General features: G+C 42.5%; 1 protein-coding gene across 2 annotated transcripts in view; it reads left to right on the top strand.

Moving 5' to 3' along the window:
* LRRC42 (leucine rich repeat containing 42) overlaps nt 1-20,902 on the top strand; it is a 103,793-nt gene that overhangs the window by 29,830 nt on the left and 53,061 nt on the right. For both annotated transcript variants that reach the window (XM_085602580.1, XM_085602579.1), the window contains exons 3-4: nt 5,995-6,126; nt 16,822-16,940. In XM_085602580.1, coding sequence (XP_085458706.1) covers nt 5,995-6,126; nt 16,822-16,940 — 251 coding nt within the window. The remainder of the gene's footprint in view (nt 1-5,994; nt 6,127-16,821; nt 16,941-20,902) is intronic.

The following is a 20,902-nucleotide window of genomic DNA, read 5'->3' as shown; positions in this document are numbered from 1 at the left end:
TTTATCAACCGGCAATCTTAAAAACCATTTTAAGGAAACCAGTAAGACTTTTATCTAAGCAAGACGACCTGGGGCTTATAGAGTCCTCTAGCAGTAATAGTGGGATCTTAGCCAACTCATACAAGGATAAATTGAGCCAGCCATATCTTGACTCAACACTGATCAAATCAGTCTTAAAGCAAATCTTGTCCGTCCAACTTATGGTAATGCCAATAAAAGATATAAACGCTCACTGGATATCCCTCGAGACGGTCACCTCTTGCAGATTGTATGTCATCGGCACAAGGAGTCTTTGGCTCACCCAGTTTGTATCTGTCCACATCTGAGTCATGCACGCTGCACTTTATTGAAACCTCTGGTTTTAAAATACAGCACCCGTACTCTTCCAGATGCAATGAAATTTCTTTTTCATCTATAGACCCCCATGGAACTAGCTAGGATAGCAAAATTTGCATTACAACGTAAAGAACTCATAAGCAAAGACCAAGCCTCGGTCTAAAGGTAGATCACAGGCCCAAATAGTGGGAACATATCAAATTTTATAGACTCTTACTTTTGTGCCCTGTGTAATAGTTTGTAATCTATTAAATGAAATTATACAATGTTGTTTTTACCAATGATCTAAGAAGGCGCGTGGAAGGATCAGTATTCAAACTCATGCTTTCTGTGCCTTTATTCCTTTTAATCAACTTTATTTTAGGTACTTTTATGAAAAGTCTGTAATTATTGACCTATTGCATCTGATGATAAAATATCAATGCAAGTGTAAACCTAATATTAAGTTCAAGAAATAAAATGCTGTTATTGATATTGACAGCAGCAGCGTAAAGCATAGGATCATCTTAGTATTATTTTTATGCTCACATGTTCCCTTCAGGATCCCTTTATAAAAGTAATGATACATTGTACCACAAAAGTTTACTTCATATATAATATTTTGAGAAATTCTTTGGTTTTACGAATAAAGAATGGACATAAGGTAAATGAAACCCAAGGGCACCATAATTAAGAGATTAGTGGGAAGACCTCAAAATATCCACCACATTTAACAATTTTGATAGTATGATTGTTTCCTAACCCAAAACCGAGCTCCAGATGTTAACTGTGGTACACTTCATACTCATAGCATGTGTTAATTGGAAACAACTGTATTCAAAATGTAATTTTTATTTTGCATATATTAGTATTCAAACCATTGCAGCAGAACGTATTAACCAGAGAACCTCAAGTTAGTGTATACATGATTAGATATCCTGAATATTTATAGTCCATCACTCATTCTAATTGAATAGTGTACATTATTATTATACAAATTTAGCTCTTTCAATTAAAAAAAAGAAAATATTGCTCGGGTTGCCCTGCTAAACATAGGAAAATCTGGGCCCGCTGGGCGTCCTATCGGGGGAATTGAGCTCCCTCCTCTCCCACCCACCGACCCCTGAATGGAGCTATATATTTTATTGCACATTGTCTGTAAGTGTACATTGCTTTGAAAACCCCATGTATGATGACAACGGAGATTCATGACCAATTAATTGATATGCATATCTTGAGATCTAGGACTGTCTGCATTAAGTTTGACATTTACCCCCTGCATGTTGGGCAGGTGTTTGGTTATGGTCGAAATGTTGGACTCGCTGTGAAATTCTGCCACTTCCTCCTACAGGTCATTGTAGGGCCTTCGCACATGCATTCCAATCACAAACCTAAATAAAATGTGTTGTGAAGAAAGAAAAAAGAACATGTATATATTATTGCAAATTTGGCATTCGGCATCTAGTAACGTTTAGTTTCGAAAAATTCACCTGGAACCAATTAGCAGTCCTGTAAACAGATAGATGAAAGTACTAACTGGAGCTCAAATCATTTTGGGGAAAAGGGCTATGGGGCCACATACCTCGGCGGATTAGATTATAACTGTGCACTGTATGGAGAAATTGAACTATTTAATGTAAAGAATATTGGCTAATAAGACACACAAAATGCTAACAAATAACAGGAGCATAGCACACGACTTTACATCATTAAGTGGGCAGTATTCATGTATTGTCCAGAGCTTTCAATTAACTGTACGTCTTAGTAAAGCATTTCTTTGCTCTTATTATAAAATGTTTTTCAGGGAATACAACATATGCCATAATAAAAAACAAGGAAACTTATCAGACGCTCCTGAGAGCCTCTAAAAGTTACATATAAATTATCTTTCATAATTTGGCATGTGCATGAAACCATGAAACTCGAGGGTGCCTACTCTCCTACGCAATGGGAATATGAGCCAAATGTTGGGCCACAATCTACAATATTCTGAATGCTACCAGCAAATGATCCAGACCAGCAGAGGCGCTGCTCTGGTGGACCGTATGAATGCCAGAACCAACTGAAGCAAAGGAATCTCCAATTGTGAAGGGTTTCACCTCACCAGTGGCTGCCTCCAACTCAATAACCCCCTCTCAGGACCTCTGCAACAATCTGTCAATTCTTCAGTAACAAAATCAGTGCCATTTGCAGCAATTTTTAGCCCGCAACCAGACCCAACAGACCTCTCCAAACTCCTCCCAATCTTATCCAAAGAACCAATTCTAAACACATGGGCCGCGATCACCTCAGAAGAAACCTCTGCCATCATGAAGTCCACCAACTCATGGCCCCTATCGGACCCCTGCCCCAACCACGACTGCAACCCATCCGCGTCATGCTCACTCCCGTTCTGATTGCCTCCACCTCTTCTACGACCTATCCAGATGCTTGAAAACATGCAACTATCCTCCCAAACCAACCCTCCTCAGACCCTTCAGCGCTCCCCAACCAGAGACTGATTACCCAGCCAGGGTCTTAGAGAAAATCATCAACGTACACTGAATACCTCAAAGACCACCAACTCTTCAACACCACTCAGTCTTTCAACCATAGCACCGAAATTGCCATCATCGTCACCACAGATGACAACCTTATGACTGTGGAGGCCCTCACCCTGGACCTCTGTGCAGTGTTTGACACAGTCTACCATCCCATCCTCATCAAACTCGTACACAGTACCCGAATGCAAGGACATGCATGCCCATGAGTCTGCTCCTTCCTGACTGGCATGAACCAGTCAGTCAGCCTGGCACTGTACACCTTAGACACTGGTGACCTCATCTGCGTAGTTCCACAGGGATCCTCCTTGAGCCTAGCTCTCCTCAATGCATACATGATGGCTCATCCACTGTTACGAAATCAAAATCCTCTCCTACGCCAATGACACACAACGTATTCTCTCCCTTACCCCTTAGTCCTTGAAGCCCGAAATCAAGCTGAGCCCTCAAATTAATATCCTAAATGTCCTTTTCTTAAAAAACAAGAATTACTCGGCTTCAAAAACTGCAAGTGAAAGTTATGATGGCAGCTAGAAGATTATTTGTCATGAACTGGAAATTATCTATAAGGCTTAACAAATGGATGTTGTTTAACTATAATGCCCAACTTGGTGATGATGGAATGCATGACGTAAAACTAAGACTCTAAGCAGATCTCTTCTAAAACATCTACAGTTATCTGTCGTGGCCCTCCCTATTTAGGTGCTCCCTTCTTTAATTCCATCTCATTAACTGTAGGCATCAAATGTGAGGTTTGTCGTCGTAGGTTTGTGTATTTGTGGTCCACCACAAAACTGGCCATATGCCTGATATACAGCCTTTGGACAGGGCGACAAACACCTCTTTGCCTGCCTAAGACACTAATATGAATGCATTCCATGTGAGCCATTTGCAGCTGCTAGAACTGGGTGAAGTTCGTATATTTCACAATAGCATTTAATTTATTGACTCCTGTCACAACTTGCTGCTTAAACAATGAAATAGAAAAAGTATATTTTATTTGATGTCATTCAACATAAATGATATTAAAGCATATTTTAAAACGGTGCACTCGGGTGCATAGTACCTAATCGACCACTATGTTTAGAAATTTGAAGTTTTTGTTATTGTGTCCAAGGGTCACCTTCAGGCAATCATGGCTTTGTGTCTAACAACACTTTGCATGCTGTGGTTTGTGGGACAAGATTTTGAATTCTAAAAAAGAAAATACAAATCCCAGATTGCAATGTGATATTGACTTTAACGTTCGGACTAGTTCGAAGTGTCACACTTGATAAGGGGCCACTTGGCAGCTGTGAATCTCTACACAACAGTACTTTTGTGTAAGCATAAAATAAGTGAAGAGCAAGCTGAAAGAATCCGGTTTGAAATGTTTAAGAAAGCAGTGAACACAATCATTTGGTGGTGTTGGGAAGTTTAAAATTCCCAGAAGGCATCTTCTTGTGGGCATCGATGACCACGTTTTACAGTGCCCATTTTAGGATGGTCTAGGTGAATGACCTTCAGGTCTGTGTGGGCACTGATGAATATTGTGAAGCCTGAAGCGTCCTGTAAAAGCTCACAGGAGATCACAAAGGACAGCTATCATATGATACAATATTTGTGTACGCACTTACAATGGCCACATTCAAGCATGAAAGTGTTCACTTTTTGGTATCAAAAGCCTATATAACATACTGTTCTAGTGCCGCCTTCTTGATCTTGGGGATAGACTAAACATGTACATCATGCAGCCTTCACATGCTTGAGAACAAATTATACGATAAGCAATCGTCTTTTTTTGTTGATACTTTTTAGTTGCTTAGTTTTCTCATACACAGAAAAACTTTTATTTGAGAATGCATTTATTGAACACTCACTGGAACACAACACCCACGCAACAAACAGCTCTCTGGCACGGTACCTGGCTGCATGAGACAGTGGCTCTGCGGGGCTTTGGGAAATGAGACGTTATTGGTGTTTTAGGGTTTCACACTTGGGTGATGTATGGTCGGGGACACATATGCGATCTTTTCTGGAACTCCTGGACATCTACGCTCTTGCTAATACCTTCAAGAGTGACATGCCCTTCAATCCCGATGTTTCTGAGACTGATTCCCTCCCAGAGTTCAGTCCGATGGAATCCATGCTCCTCATGGGTGCATTGGGCAGGGGTGCGGTTTCCAAAATCTACCCCGCATTATTCATTAATTCCCCAGGCACTTTGGACCACCTTAGAACCCAGTGGGAAGACTGCTTGAGTTCTCTTTAGGAAGAGGACTGGCGGCATGCACTGATAGCGCCTAGGGTCATTACTATCTCCTCCAGGCTGTGCCTGATTCAAACATATTACCTTTATGGCGCGTACCTTTCCCTGGCTAGACTACACTGAGTGGGTCTCCCCCCTGAACCCAATAGTCATCGTTGTAGAGCTGAGCCTGCCGATGTTTACCACATGGTGTGGCTGTGTTCCAGAATTCAAGTATTTTGGTCCGCAATGGTGGGTGAACTAACCTATGTGGTGGAATGGGAAGTCCCTCTTTTTGTTGGGAGTCCTTGATGGCTCAGTTGGAACTAGAGCCGATCATGCATTCTTGGGCACGGCCCTTATGTTTGCCAAGCAAGAACTTGCCACTCACTGGAAACCACCTCCTCACAATGGCAACTGAAGGGTGGGGGGCTGGTGTGCACAACAAAAGTTAACGGCCTATGAAGCCTGGGTTTGTTCTTTGAAACATGGTCGAGTATTGGGAAAATGGTTTTGTCAATTTCCCTAGGGTTATGATTCGAGACATGATATTGTGCAATTTAATAGCCTGGATGTGGTCCTATGCTGTATTATCTCTGTGATATGCTAATCATGTGTCTTGTTAACTTTTACTGCAAAACCCAATAAAGCCAGTTTATTGAAGAAAAAAAAAAGTAAATGCATTTATTGAATGCAGTTTTCCCACCTTAAATGGTAAAGATCTTAGTGGTGTGCTACCAGGTTGGAAATCATGTAGTTCTGGTAGCCTCGTCTCCCCATTTCTCCATATTCCCCACTATTTACTGTACCCCATCGCTGTACTAGTAAATGGTAGATTATATACATGAGGGTACTTTGAGACGACAAGAGGTTAAAAGAGATGTTGATGATGGTTTTCATTCTTCTACACAGGCATCTGGTTGTTTCTGAAAAACTAGAGGAAATCCAATCCTTCCAAAAGCTGACTTGTCTAGATCTGTCTTTTTGCAAACTCGGAGATGGCCACGAACTGCTTGAGCATCTCACCACTGAAGCCATGTCCAGGTAATCATTTTTTACCAACCATGGTAAGTGTTAACTAACTATACTCTGTAAAGTCAAGTGATTGCTTTGCATTTTCTTTATTGTAAAACATTTTTCAATTTCAAGATTGACAGCTGCAGTAAATCATGATTCATAAGAACCATATTCACGTCATCCTATGCCAGTCTACTTGCAACTAATTCCCAGGACATAACTACGCAATACAAATGGCACATTTCTCTGTTTTTGAAATCTTTCTTGGAATCTTATTTAATAGCATTCTTCAGGCTACTAAAATTAATTTTAGCAAGGGGACAAAGCATTATTAGAAGTTTAGTTCAAATCGATTGTTAGGGAATCTAGACACTTCCTAAATGTAATCTTGATCCCACGTTTATAGTGAAAATATTGCATTTAGCAGCCCTTACTAGAGTTTCGTTTTTTACCCACCAATGCTATAACTTTCTAATAGCACAACCTAAACAAATAAACAGATTATCTGGAAAATACTTACATGGGTAATTACAAAAAGAGAGTGTTGGTGACCCAATACGGTCAATTCCAGCTTAAACTCCTGATAAAAACCCTGCCAAGCTCGCTTGGAGATTCCACCTATAACCACTTGTAACTGAACTGTGAGGAAGTGCAAGACTTCAATGTGTGAGGGCCTGCTGTAGCTGTTGCCCACTGAGGTGCAGCTGCCAGGGGAGGCAGTAAGTAGCAGATTTGTGGCCGTGGCAGTGCTTTGCACCACTTGAGGCTTCTGACCATGGGATGTGGTTTATATTACACCCATCAGAGTTGTCATGCCTTCTAAACTACCAGCTTTCTCAGTAACTTAGGTTCATTTAGCTATGTCTTGCCTTGTTGTGTTCTTCTTCAGTTAGAACCTCAGGCATGTTAGCTTAGTAACAGTTAATTAACTCACATTGAAGGCCATATTCACCGGTCACTTTTGTTTCTACTCCCTGAGTAAATTCGCCGGTTTGGGTAATCTCTCTGTTGTAATTTAAGATGTCCTTCAATTTAATTTGGTGGATTATCTTTTAACTTTTTTTGCCCCTTTGTATGGATGGCCACCAGAACAGAACCATTTGGGTTTGGTCTGGCTGCCATGACTTTATACAGTGATAAAATGATGTTTATGCCCATACATTATATGCCTCATATAATTGAGGTTATTGTGTATTACAGTTCCCAATAAGCAGTAGCGTGATATTTTGGACTTTTGAAAGGCCATTATATCCTTTTTATGGTAGACGTGTCAAATATCATCAATTCTGTACACCAAATGAACTGTTCTATTGCTCTGTGCCATCATCCGGATTGTGAAGTAATTTCACCTCCTATTTTTGAGGAAGGTGGTTCTATTGTATACTGGCAACAACACTGTAATATGTAACTAGAGCAAGCAAAGGGCCCCAGTGTGCTCACTTTCGCTGCCTTGCTGTGGACTTATGGGACGGGGCTGTATGCAAGACGTCTCCTTTTGCCATTGTCCATCTAACGTGAACCAAGAAGATGTACATGCTCAGAAGACTTCATCCGGTTGTGCATGAATATAAGCTTGCGCTAGGGCCTCAAACTTGAGTTTGGACCTTACAATCTCGCATTGAGTGACTTTGATGACCACTTTCAAAGTCCCACCAGATGGTGGCAGAGGTAAAGAGCGACTAGGGGATGTCTTTCTGAGCTGCAAAGTAGAACCCTATTAGTTCAAGTTTGTAGTACCCATTTAAATTATTGTTCTAACATAGCAATCCTACGATATTATGCTAGTGATTATCACAACATAAATTAATTGAGTGTACTAGTGTACAGTGAATCATATTTTCTTAAGTGAAGTGATTGTGTGCATGTCATCAGTTTAAAGACATGTATGATTCTGATGGATACTTCTTCCGGCAGATACAACACATATGCTCCAAGTGGTGTAAATGGATCCTAGGCTCCCTCCTCCCCCCCCCCCATGCACTAGCTTACTAGGGTACCCAGGTGGCGCCACCTTGCTCCAGTCGTGACTCCACTCACCAAGATGTGGTGCTGTCAAATTATATCCCTTTCAGGCATGCACAGCATATGTATGTTGCCTTCAACTCCTCTTCATTGATGCACTTAAAGATCATCAGAAAGTAAGTGTCCCAATTATTTCTGGCAAAGACTCACATGGATACAGTGAAGCATTCCTCTTCCCCTTCAACTTCTGGCACGTCTTCTTACAGGAATCGAGAAGAAAGATCTTCCCACAAAAAACACCGAATAGGGCATAGGAAAGAGAAATCCTCTTTTTCCTTGAGAAATATCCAGAGCTTGTTATGCTGTTTACTTCTGCCAGATATTCACAACACGATTGTGCCTCATTCTATTGAACAGCAGGAAATGTACCACACTAGTGTTTCATATTAACACTTATTACAAACGAGATAATTCACAGGGGGATTTTTGCAAATGTGTCAATTCTCTATCCATGTTTTTAGAAGATCTTTTTGCACCGATTTTCGCAACCTTTACTCATGAAACAATACTGCAAGATCACATTTCTCTTTACACAGCTTCGTTTATTTTGTTTTTGGGCACAGATAATTGTTACCTCCCTCTCCATTTCTGAAGTTAATATCTTTGCCATTGACAAAAATACTTGATAGTCCAGATAAATTCCTTGACATAGGTACTTCATATTTAAAATGTTTATTAATACCTGTTCATTATTTATGCTATTTCAGGCTCCTAAAAGATATCATACTGACTAAACCTCTAACTCACACAGTATTACCTTGTCAGTACATTGCTTCCCTCTGCCTGGTAGCTGTTGCCCCTTGACTATTTCAGTTTGAGGCTCTCCTCCACCCTCAGTCACCCGCCTGCGCCTTATCCCTGGTGGTCCAGTGGGTGAGCATCTCTGCTCTGCTGCTGCTATCTGCCCTCTGTTTTTCTGCTTTCGACCTTTTTGCTCCTCTGCTCTTTTTTCACCATCCTTTTATCTATTATTGCTTTTTTACACTCTAATTTCTCCTCTTTTTTGCGCCTTTTTTCCACATGTGCCCTTGCCGCTGCTTGTCCCCCGCGGCCCGACCCACCCCTCTAGCACTGTTTTCCCACTTCTCAGACCTTCCCAAACACTACTTAATGGCGGCTGTCGGGCGGTGAAGGATCGATCTTACTGACCTTGTCAGTAAATTATTCCCTCGTAGCACAACTCTGCCCTCTTACCCCTTCAGGTCTTAAGTTCGAGGCCCTCCTCCGCCTGCACCTCATCTCTGGTGGTCCAGTGCAGAGCATCTCTGCTCTTGTTCTCTGCTTTTCTGCTTTCTCCCTTTTTACTCCTCTGCTTTCACCTTCCTTTTATCTATTATTGCTTTTTTCCTTTCTTTAATTTCTCCTTCTTTTGCAGCTTTTTTCCCTTTCCGTGCCCTTGCTGCTGCTTGTCCCCTGCGGCCCAACCCCCTCCAGCACCATTTTCCTCCCTCCCAGCTGTCCAGCCCTCCCCAAACACTATTTAATGGCAGCCGCTCCGCATCCGTACAGCAGGCGCACAACAAAGGTGCGCTACAGGCAAGCCCATTTGCGCATGTCCGCGCCTGGACCGCACCCAGAGCCACGGACCCTGGACCACGCCCTCAACACCGGACGCCCCACCGCCTGGCACATCGCATTGCTGAATAACACCCGGGTGGGCCCTTTCTCCAGCCGCAACCATGCCTTTGCCTGCCACCACACACCAGACCCACCAGCAAAACCGAACCCGGCCACCTCAGCTGTATCTTCTCCACACACGCTCCCTCCATAAACATGCCGAGGAGATCTGGGACCTGCTAGACTTCGTCTCAGCCCACATCGCCTTCCTAATGGAAACCTGAATGAACTCTACCTCAGCCCGGGACATCGCCACCGCCATTCCTGATGGCTACAGTATCATCCACAAGGTACTTGGGAGGAGGCATCGCCATCGCACACAGAAGCACACTCTGCTGCACAACCAGCTCAGATGACAACTTGACCATCAGGGAGCACCTCCACTTCCAGATCCAGACCAACCTGAACAGCACCCTCATCTACAGGCCTCCCGATCCCCGCCCCCCTTTCAGCGAATCCCTAGTCAACCTTATCGCACATCACGCCCTTGCCTCCACGGACGGTATCTTTCTCGGAGACCTCAATTTCCACCTGGACAACATTGACGACCACAACACATCATCCCTACTGGAGAACCTCACCACCATCTGACTCCAGCAACTGGCCACCTCCCGAACCCACTAAGCACGACACATGCTCGACCCCAGCAACATCTCCTTTAGCCACACCTCTGAACTACAGTGCACCGACCACCGCTGCGTTCATCTTTCCATCACCAAACCCACCGTACACCAGCACGCCCACCACTACCCAAGCAGAAGCTGGAACAAGGTCACTGAAGACCAGCTCGCCACATCTGTCAGTAAAACCTTACCACCAACATCCACAGAAACCAACGCCTCAGTACGCAACCTCCCCCTATGAATATCCAACTGCGCCAACACACTGGACCCTCAGGCAGGCAAACCTCCAAGAAAGCCAGCTGGTTCTCTCCTGTCCTCCAAGAGTCCAAGAGCACCTGCAGATGGCTCGAGAAGAGATGGAGAAGCAGCAAGGACCCGGCAGACCACGCTGCCTTCAAAACGCAGTCACTGAACACCACGACCTCATCAAAACAACTAAGAAAACCGCCCTACAGGAACGCATAAACTCCAACGCACACAACAGCAAACAACTCTTCACCGTCAAAGAATTCACCAAACCCAGCACAGAGACAGCAGACACCCACCCTTCCAAGACCTCTGCGACAACCTCACCACCTTTTTCCACGCCAAGATCAAGGTAATCTACAACAGTCTTCACAAGCCAAGACTCACCAACCTCACACTCAACCACTTCACTCAAATGCCCCAGACCCCAGCAGACAGACCCTGCTAACCTGGTCCTCCCTCACTACTGACAAGACCCTCAAGATCATGAAGAGCATCCACTCAGGAGCTCCCTCTGATCCCTGCCCTCACCACATCTTCAACAGAGCCAGCACCTCCATCACACCTGAAATCTGCTGCACAATCAACTGCTCCATCTACCACCTTCCCTGAAGACTAGAAACACACAGAGATCAACTCCCTGCTGATGAAATCCTCTGCTGACCTGACAGACCTCAACAACTACAGACCCATGTCCCTGCTCCTCTTCACAGCAAAAGTCATTGAGAAGGCCATCAACGCCCAACTCTCCGAGTTCATCGACATGAACAACATCCTGGACCACTCCCAATCTGGATTCAGAAGCAACCGCAGCACCGAGACCGCTCTCCATGCCGCCACAGACAACATCTGCATCCTCATCGACAGAGGCGAGACCGCAGCCCTCATCCTCCTGGATCTCATCCCTCACCGTCCGAACACAGAGAGTCGGACTTCCACCTTTTCTCTCACAACATGCCGAAAGCCACAGGGCTCCTCCCTGGCCCCACTGTCTTCAACATCTACATGGCCCCACTTGCAGCCATTGTCAGACACCACAGACTCAACATCGATCCCTATGCCAACGACACCCAGCTGATTCTCTCCCTCATTGACGAACCCACAGCCACCAAGAACAACTTCCACAGCGGAATGAAGGCAGTAGCCACCTGGAATGAAGGGCAGCTGCTTTAAGCACAACTCAGAAAAGATCAAAGTCCTCATCCTGGGCCCCACCCCTCCAACTGGGGCGGCCTGCAGCGCTAGGAACCCTCCCCCCACACATACGGACCACACACGAAACCTCGGCACCTCAAGATCTGGCTCTTTGACTGAACAGCAAATACTCCCTTGAGCGCCTTGAGACCCTTACTAATGAGTACTGATTGATCGATTTCTCAGTCCTCAGATACATAGGATCCAAACTAGCTTCACGCAAATTGTAGCAAATGTATTCAGCAGGAGAGTGGTTATTGTGTAGTATGTAGCTGGTGGTGCATTTTGGAGCACACTTTTGCATATATATTACCAAAGTATCCTGTTGTAGCGCACTGTGACTATAGAATTACAAAAAAGTGCTTTCTTTTTGCTTTCCTAACTGCTGATATATCGTGAAATGTTTGTTCATTTACAAGTATGTACATTTTGTTGTGTGTACAAACAAATTACATCGTAAGTCTTTCATTTCACTCTCCGTGAACCCCAGCAAGATAGTCACATAGTTCCCTTTAAAAAGTAGTCTCACTGCAGTCGGAGACATAAAAAGACCAATTCCTATGGTAAAAGAAAAAAGAATAAGCAGTATTTTCTCAGAAGACATAGCCTGACATTTGTACTCCATCTTTGAAGCACAGCAAATGTGACAAGATAATTACAAAATGTAAATGCATGTTTATTTATTGCTTTTTATTTATTTATTTTTTAAAGTTTTATATAGCACGAAAATGACCCAAGTGGGTATCAAAGCGCTTTACATAAGAGTTGAGAGATCCAAAAGGCAGTGATATAAAGCAATAACAACCAATATAATGATATAAGGCAAAATACAAAACCAAGACAGCTGGTGAGTAAAGGAAGAAAAAAAAACATAGAGGAGGGAGGCAATTGTATTACAATTGCCAAGTAGGCCAAAGTCAGCGTTAAATGACATAGGGTAAGAGTTTCTAGCTCAGAGCGGTGTTAATCAGTAAATATTTCACTTTCCTTTTGAAGGCGATCGAAGAGGGAATCAGTCTTGTTTCTAGAGGCAGGGAGTTCCAGATTCTCGGGGCAATGCAGTGCTCTTTCACAACTCACCAGAAATTGGCTGGTGACGCCCAATTTGAGACCCACTTCAAATGTAATGAACCAGCTCATGTGAAGCAGCCATTGTAATGAGTTTGATTGCTTTTATATAAATTGGACAGATTTTTTTTCCCTCAAAATACTTGTTTTCATTCACCTCCTCGCCAAAGTGTGTGCTCCATGTTCCATTCTATCTGAAATGTTCTCATTGGTTCGTGCTCATTCGATAGTGATTTTAAAAATGTCTTATCAAAGGCCCAAATCATTGTTTATTTGTATTTTTGCATTTGTATTTCCGTCAGATATTTTTGTTGATGAGTCAATTTATGTTAATCCTCTCTAAAACATCATTCATGTGAATCTTTTGTGCAGTACTTGGACAAATACGGAAATTGATCTGGAAGTGCAGTTCTGCAGTGGTGCTATTGGACAACTGTGTAACTGCTTTGTGAAGGGACAGTGTTCGAAACCACTTAGAATGTTAGCTCTGCTTCTGCCCAGTTCATTCAGCATTCAGAAAACGTATGGAAAGATCTAGAAGCATCAAAGTTGTGAGCAGCGGAAATTCACCATTTATGGAAATAACTAAGAATTGCCTGGCACACTTCAGAGAAGGACTATGTACTAAACTGAAAGTTTGACAGGTTTTGAGGTAAGTAAACTTACAAAAATGCATCTCCGCGTATACGCATGATGGGCAGGAGCTGAAATAAAGCGGTATATATCAGTGGAATTACTGATGAATCAGAAGGCAGGAGGAAGGAAGAATTTAGGAAGCCCACCTCCTGGAAGGTTATGTCTGTTAAAGGAGAGCCTGGTCAGTACTACTCCTAATCCTGCTGTTTTTGATGGTTGAGGATAGCCTTAATATAGCAACATAACTCTAAAGAAGCTACGATTCGTGCCTTGCTGTTTGTGAATGCCCACTATACTGACAGGATAGTGTGACTAAGAAGTATGAATATTAAGTGTTCGTATGATCATAGCAACACAAGAACAGGAAGTGCACGGAGAAGCAGAGATTCTTTGGGATGGCTTGGAGATGGACAACAAGAATATGATTCCTATTGGTGCAATATACACCTTTTTGAAGAGTTCTCAAAATGTTCAGATTACCCGTTCTAAACTATGAAGAACTACGCGGCACTTATTGAAATAATTATAGCTTATTGGTGTCAGTACACAAACTGACGGACCTTCCACAGAGCTATCTGACCATGACCCTTAAGCAGAAATATGAAATGAGCTATTGGGCCACATCATTTGTACATAGGACATTAGGCACGCTTTTTGCATCACCAAGCTTCATCGCTGAGTTTTGAGTAATTAAGAACATAAATCCAGGGGACCACATCCCAACATATCCCCTCAGACATGGTACAACAGAATGGAGATTACAAAAGTGATGGGGTTGGTCGATTCAGTGTTTTGAAACAAAAGGATCTATGAATATGTGCCCTCAAAGCATCCATCATTCCATTCCATCACTTTAGCTCATTTACGTCTTCATGGAAGTGGAGCTGTTGTTTAGGTTTGGCTGTAGCAAATGCAAATAAAGCTGTTGTACCCATTTATGTAGAAGCTACTGATGTAGCTGTGGATCGACACCCCCTGACGTAGGCCAACAAGGCTGAAGTCTACCTGTGGTTGATAGTTCCCTCGTCATGGCCAAGCAGTTTAAGATGGGCTTCTTTTGTCTGTGTTGAACACACATATCTAGCACTTGCTCAGACAAACTGAATAAATAATGCAATTCCGCTGCAAGGGTTCAGTAGGTAGGTGCTGGCTCATGCTTCACATATTCATAACTGTACCCAGGCCATCCCAGAGATAGAGCAGCTGTAAATCCGTGTTATTCATTAATGAGCTATTCCTCAACAGTGGGTTGCTACCAATGGTTTACCTTCAAATGTCTGAGATGTGTGACCATAGAAATAGATAAATTAAGAGTGGCTCATTTCTTGCACTGGAATATCGGGATGGCTTTTATTACAGGGTCAGCCAGGAGCTGGCAGCCCCTGCCACAAGATAGGATCAGTCCTGTTCACATTAAGTGATCATTATCCTATTTCTCACCCTATACCGCTCTCAATATATCCTCTACCTCCACTCTCTCATTCATCCCACACCTCATAGCACTACTATGATCCCCTAAACAACCCTTTCTAGACTCTTCCCTCCTCTACCCCTCCTTGCATTATCTCATGCCTCTTTTACTATTCAGAGCCCCCAAACGAGCCTTTCTAAACCCTTACCTCTGACTCTTCCTCCTCCACCGCCCCTTTACTCAGGCTAAAGCCCCTTCTACGGCTATAAATTGCCCCCCAAAAATTTCTAGACTGTTCCCTCTTTTATCCCTCCACTATTCCTTTTTGATCCAAATAACAGGCTAAAAGGTCCACCACTCAAATTAATTGCATATTTCCCTATACTAATACCCACTAATCTAGTTTGGGCTCCGGAGTAGCGTGCTACTTGCCGAAAATGCACTTCAACACCTCATCGGGGGTCGCAAGCACTATGTAAATGCAAACCTTTTCCCTCCTCTATCCCTCCACTATCCTTCTCAATCCAAATAACAGACTAACCTATCCACCACTCGAATTACTTTAATATTTCACTGTACTAATTCACCACTAATCCATCATGTGTTCTAGAGTAATGTGCTACTTCCCAAAAAAGCGCTGCGATGCTTTGTCAGGAGTGGTAAGCGCTATATTAATGCAATTACAATATAATACAATTTAGGACTCAAGGGGAAAGTCCTATTGTAGTACTTTGTATGCAAACAGCCTAAATGGATAGACTCTAGCAAGTGGCAGCGTGCCCTATCTTTGGGCAAAAATTATTGGGCATCATTTATTTTAATTCAGTCAGTCATAAAGCGCCCTGCAGATTTATTAAAATCATAGCAGTTTTTGTTATTCAGACCTTTTATTACAGAAGTTGAACCAATTGGGTTTGTTCGGAGCACCATTGTACAATTTTTATGTCAGATCACAATATTCAGCAATCAAATCAAACTTTGCAGGTATTGAGGAACCTCAGCATATTGAAGGTTGTTAATTACTTTGCAGATGCAGTCACAGAACTGAAAGGAACTAACTTTATAATTTCAATGGGAGTTCTCGCAGCTTTAGATAGTTACTTTATCAGTAGAGAAGGAAAATAGTTTAACATTTGAGTTTACTGAATCATGTTATGCTTCCGTTTTGGACATATCAGCTTCAGTTAAAGAACACAGAGTTGGTTTCTCAGAGATACCCCTGAGTATATCATATCTACTGCTAGGTTAGATGCCATGCGTTACACAGCATATTGCTAAAGATATCCGCGTGCCGAACAAAAAAAAAAAAAAAATGAATGTCCATCTGTATTGAAACTGGTGCTCATGTAAAGCGCTCTGATACCCGATTCCTCGGGTCTAGTTTGCGCTATATAAAACTCTACAAAATACAAAATAAATATCCATTTGCTTTTAGATCTGCGTATGTCAATGCATAGCACAGTGATGAGTAAGAGGATGATATCCAGTGTCTGTTTTCTCTCTTATCCCATTACTTTATGCCTTTGCTGTGTGGGGCCGGGGTGGATGCGGTGAGGAACATAAACATGCATCACTTGCTTGGGATTTGGAGTACAAGGTTAGTGCTCTCGGTCAGCCAGGCTGTGTTTTAATTACCAGAATATTATTCAAATATTATGTACACAATGATTTGTGATTTTGTGTGTACAAGTAAGATAACCAGTACAAGGGGCATGGCTATAACATCTGTATGACCACAGGCTCGTATGCAGCCATGCTTATCTCACCATTCCTCATTCTGCTTTAGCTGCAAGCTTCACTTGTAATCACACTACTAGAACATATATATTTAAAAAAAATGGTATAAAGCAATATTTTGGTACTGTAATTTTGTGCTACATATTGTTTTTGTGTTTTTATTTTTAGTCTCGTTCAACTCTACTTGAAGGATAATGGTCTTTCAGATGCAGGCATTCGGAAAATGACGGCTCCAGTTCGAGTATTGAAGCGGGGACTTCAAGAACTTGCAGTTTTAGATTTGTCTTGTAAGTTTAGTACCATATGTGCATTTTCATATTTGTCTCTTTAACTCCCTCTATTCTGGTCTTTAAAACCGTTTGTATTAAGAATTCACTTCTTTCTTCAAGTACATTGTCTTCTTTCTTAAACCGTAGGCAACTAGAATGATCTATGATGTATAAACATAAAATATGCAGTGCTGCATTCTTCACCACACTTTTGGAATGGTAAGTGTTATCACACAATATACATACTCCTCTCTCCACTGATAAAATCTCAGAGACCTAAAGTACATACATTGTTATCAGTCACACTCAAACCTTAATCATTAGATTCCAGTACGACATACCTTTTCGTAAACAATAGATGCATGTATAATTATGTATCCTAAAAAAATAAAACACATTATAGTATACATATTTTCTCCATCAGACATTTATGTGTGGTGCCTCTGGTTTTTTCCAAAGTTTGGCGATTGTAACTCTGAAAGCCACAGAAAGTTTTAAAATCAGACCGTGATGTATTGTTGCATGTACTCTTCTCCATCACCCTCTGCGCATAAGAAAAGGTCAGTGAATCATGTGGCACATCAATACTTGTAACATGTTTCCTTTAGGCAAGCATTACTTTGTAGAGCTCTTAAACTACTGTTATGCCCAATCCCCATTCCATCTGAGTCCCAATATGTTTGTGATCCACAGGTTTGAGTACTGGGACACATTTTCGCCCAGCATAGAGATAATTGCAATTTGATGCGAGGGTGCAGACACAGCACAAGGATCATGCTGTGAGTGCTTCGGTTTCAGCTCTCTCAGCTGTTCAACTCTGGTTCTGCTGCAAAAAAGAGCTTGGATTAGTTCAAAGAAAAGTGGCACCCAATAACTGCGGTGTTTATCTATCTTGTAGTCTCCTGAGTATCAGTTTGAAGTCAAATACAACATATATAGACATTTACATCTAGTCATAAGACTCATCATGGGAAATAAAGATACACACTTTCCCGACAAATCACACACTGGTTAGAAATAACCCAATATATCAGAATGTTCTGCTTTGCAAAGCTCTCCAAAAATACAAAGTAGTAGTAGTAATATAAAAGTTTGTTTAGATGATGGCCTGTTAAACAACGAATCCTTTCCCAGTTTATTGTTGATAAAACCCACCTGTCTTAAACATCTTGAGGCAATTGCACTTGGGGATGTACAATTTTTTTATGCTTCATAGAGGTGCGATCTATTTAGCAGGGGCCATTTTTCCCCTTTTTTTTATAATATTAAAATGCAAAAGGAGATCAGTATTTGCTGATTCAAAATGTAGGTTTTTACTCATCCCTTCAATGAATAATACCTTTATTAACGGAATAATTCCCTCTCTAGTGAATTCCTCTATAGGGGATCTACATGATTTTGCAATTGACTTCCCTGTTTCCTACCCTTCATTGTGTTTTGTTTCTTTCCAGGCATTTGTGGCACTTTTACTTTCTTAACCATCTTACTTCTGGAAGTTGCTTTCTTTTTTTTGAAAATTCTTTTTATTGGCATTCAGTTATATAAACGTACATGTATCACTTTTCACATAAATGATTGGAACATATGCGTAACGGGGTAGACCATCGTAGAGTTCGATATTACATGTACATCATGGTTGGTGTGAGTGTGGTCTGTGGTGTAGCAGGTCTGTGCCAGTTAAAGAAAAACTAGGGGGGGAACTGAACCGGGGAGTGCCATGGGGTTCCTAGAATTGGGGTGAGGCGTATACTATGAGTTCGTTATTGCCTACGTGCAGCTACTATTCACCTAGGAGGGAGAGGGTATGCGGACCGATATGGAGTGTTGTTGAACGTTCCTGCTAGGGGAAGCTAGACCCGATGAGTCCAAGAAGACCGTGGAGGGGGTTTTCCCATCCCGGGAGCTTGTGCGGTGTGAGGTTGTGTGGTGCTGGGGGTATTTAAGTCAATGACTGGGGTCTCTGAAGTCTGGGAGTGCCTAAATTGGTGCAGCAGGAGCGCCCATTCGAGGGAAATTGGGACCTTACGTATACCTTTGGCTTCTTCCTCCCTGATTGCATCCTCCTCCGCCGCCGCCGCCCATTTAAGAACCGCCCCCACCCATGCCGCGAGTGGGGGACCCGATGGGGCCCGCCAGTGCATGGCTATACAGCGTTTGGCTAGTAGGTGGGCCAGGAAAACAAAGCGCAATGGTATTTTGTGTCGTTTCCTCCGTCCCAGAATGCCGAGTGCACAGCCCTCCCAAGTAGTCAGATGGGACAGCCCGGTGAGATCCCTGAGCGTCGAGTGGATATATGACCAGTAGGTCTGAATGCCCGGGCAGGTCCAGAACATGTGGGAGAAGGCTGCATCTCCTGCCTGACAGCGGGGGCAGAGGAAGGTCGTGTCAGGGTAGAAGCGTTGGAGGCGCGCAGGCGTTAGGTATGCCCTATGTAGGATATGAAATTGGATGTTCTTAAACCGAGCATTCCTGGAAACGTTTTTGGGGAACTCTATCGCTCTGTCCCACTCGCTATCATGAAACGATCGCCCTGCTTCCTCCTCCCAAAGGGCCCGTAGAGATCCCAGCAGCGGGGGTGTCAGTACCCTAATTGATTTATATAGCCATGTGATGAGATGGCGACCCGGTCCCATTCGCAGGATTGTGTGGAGAACTGGGTGAGTGGGAGGTTCCCCTAGTGCGAGATCGGAGTATGGTCGGTAACAGCCGATGAGTTGTCGGTGAAGCAGGAACTTTCCAGGGGGTAGGTCGTAGTTGCCCATGAGCTGTCGGTATGGCCGGAGCTGTCCCCCTTCAAACAGTGTCTCTGCCTCGGTCTGGAAGTTGCTTTCTTAGTTGTAAATTGAAAGAATTTATTAAAGAGGAGAAGAAAAAGTATGTGATGACACAATAAGAACAAGGTGGGAAAGCAAATATATCGTATCTGGGTGTCATTGTGACATTGAACACAACATGACCATTCTATATTTAGTGTATCATGTGAATCAATACAAATATTCTTTTCCACTTGCTAATAAACTATCCAAATTAATAACCTTAACATCCAAAGAATATAAATTTGATTCAGTCCTAAGAGGTTTCAAACTTATGCCGTAGAGGTCACAGGCAGATATTTTCTTGTTATCCACGGACCTGTTTCTAGAGATTGGAACTTGTGACCTTTGGGTTACACAAGGAGCTCTGCAATAACCATACGATTTCACTGAGATTTCTTACTAGGATTTGTTCCTGTGACCTGCAGGTTCATTGTAGTGATTTTTAGAAGGTTCTTTAATATTAGTACTAAACCTGCCAGCATGTAGTAACAAGTGTCAGTTACATTACACGAGGGCACATGCAATGTTTATAGGCATGAGAAGATGAAGTGATTTGCCCAGAATCACAGGATGTTGAACCAACGCCTAGACTAGAATCTGGTCCCAGTGCCAGAGGTGGCAGCTCTGGCTATTGTTTTGGTCCAGATCTGAAGCAGAGGATAGATTCTTGGCAATGCCTGATCAATCTTTGGCCTGTCTCATTAAATAATTTAAAGACTATACATTCACAGAACTTCACAATAATCCATAGTTTTCAGTTAAAGAATCTAGAGGACTAGTCAAATTGCCTTGAATTCCTTCATGATGTAATTTTTTATAGCCACAAATTCATGGTAAATTGATAAGATGTCCCTCAATCCTTTCACATTTATAACAGATACAGAATAAACAATGACATTGGGAACACGTCTTCAACCACAGTTTTTTACATTTAAGTCTGCCACATATTGTACTTTTATGCTGAGTTAAATTTTTCAAAACGCTTTAGCAAACATAAAAAAAATCTGCGAGACTTTTGGCAACTAACTGTTGCATTGATTTCTCTGCTTACGCTATTTCCATTTGAAATTGCTCTTTGCAGATTGACTTTCCTGATCAAATACTGTACATGTATCTGTATTACTTTTAAGTAGTGAAAGTCATTGAGGCAAGATACGATAACTG

Source organism: Triturus cristatus, chromosome 4_2, assembly GCF_964204655.1.
Source record: "Triturus cristatus chromosome 4_2, aTriCri1.1, whole genome shotgun sequence".
NCBI lineage: Eukaryota > Metazoa > Chordata > Amphibia > Caudata > Salamandridae > Triturus > Triturus cristatus.
The sequence above is the reverse complement of the archived record's forward strand: the minus strand, read 5'-3'. Positions and strand labels throughout refer to the sequence as shown.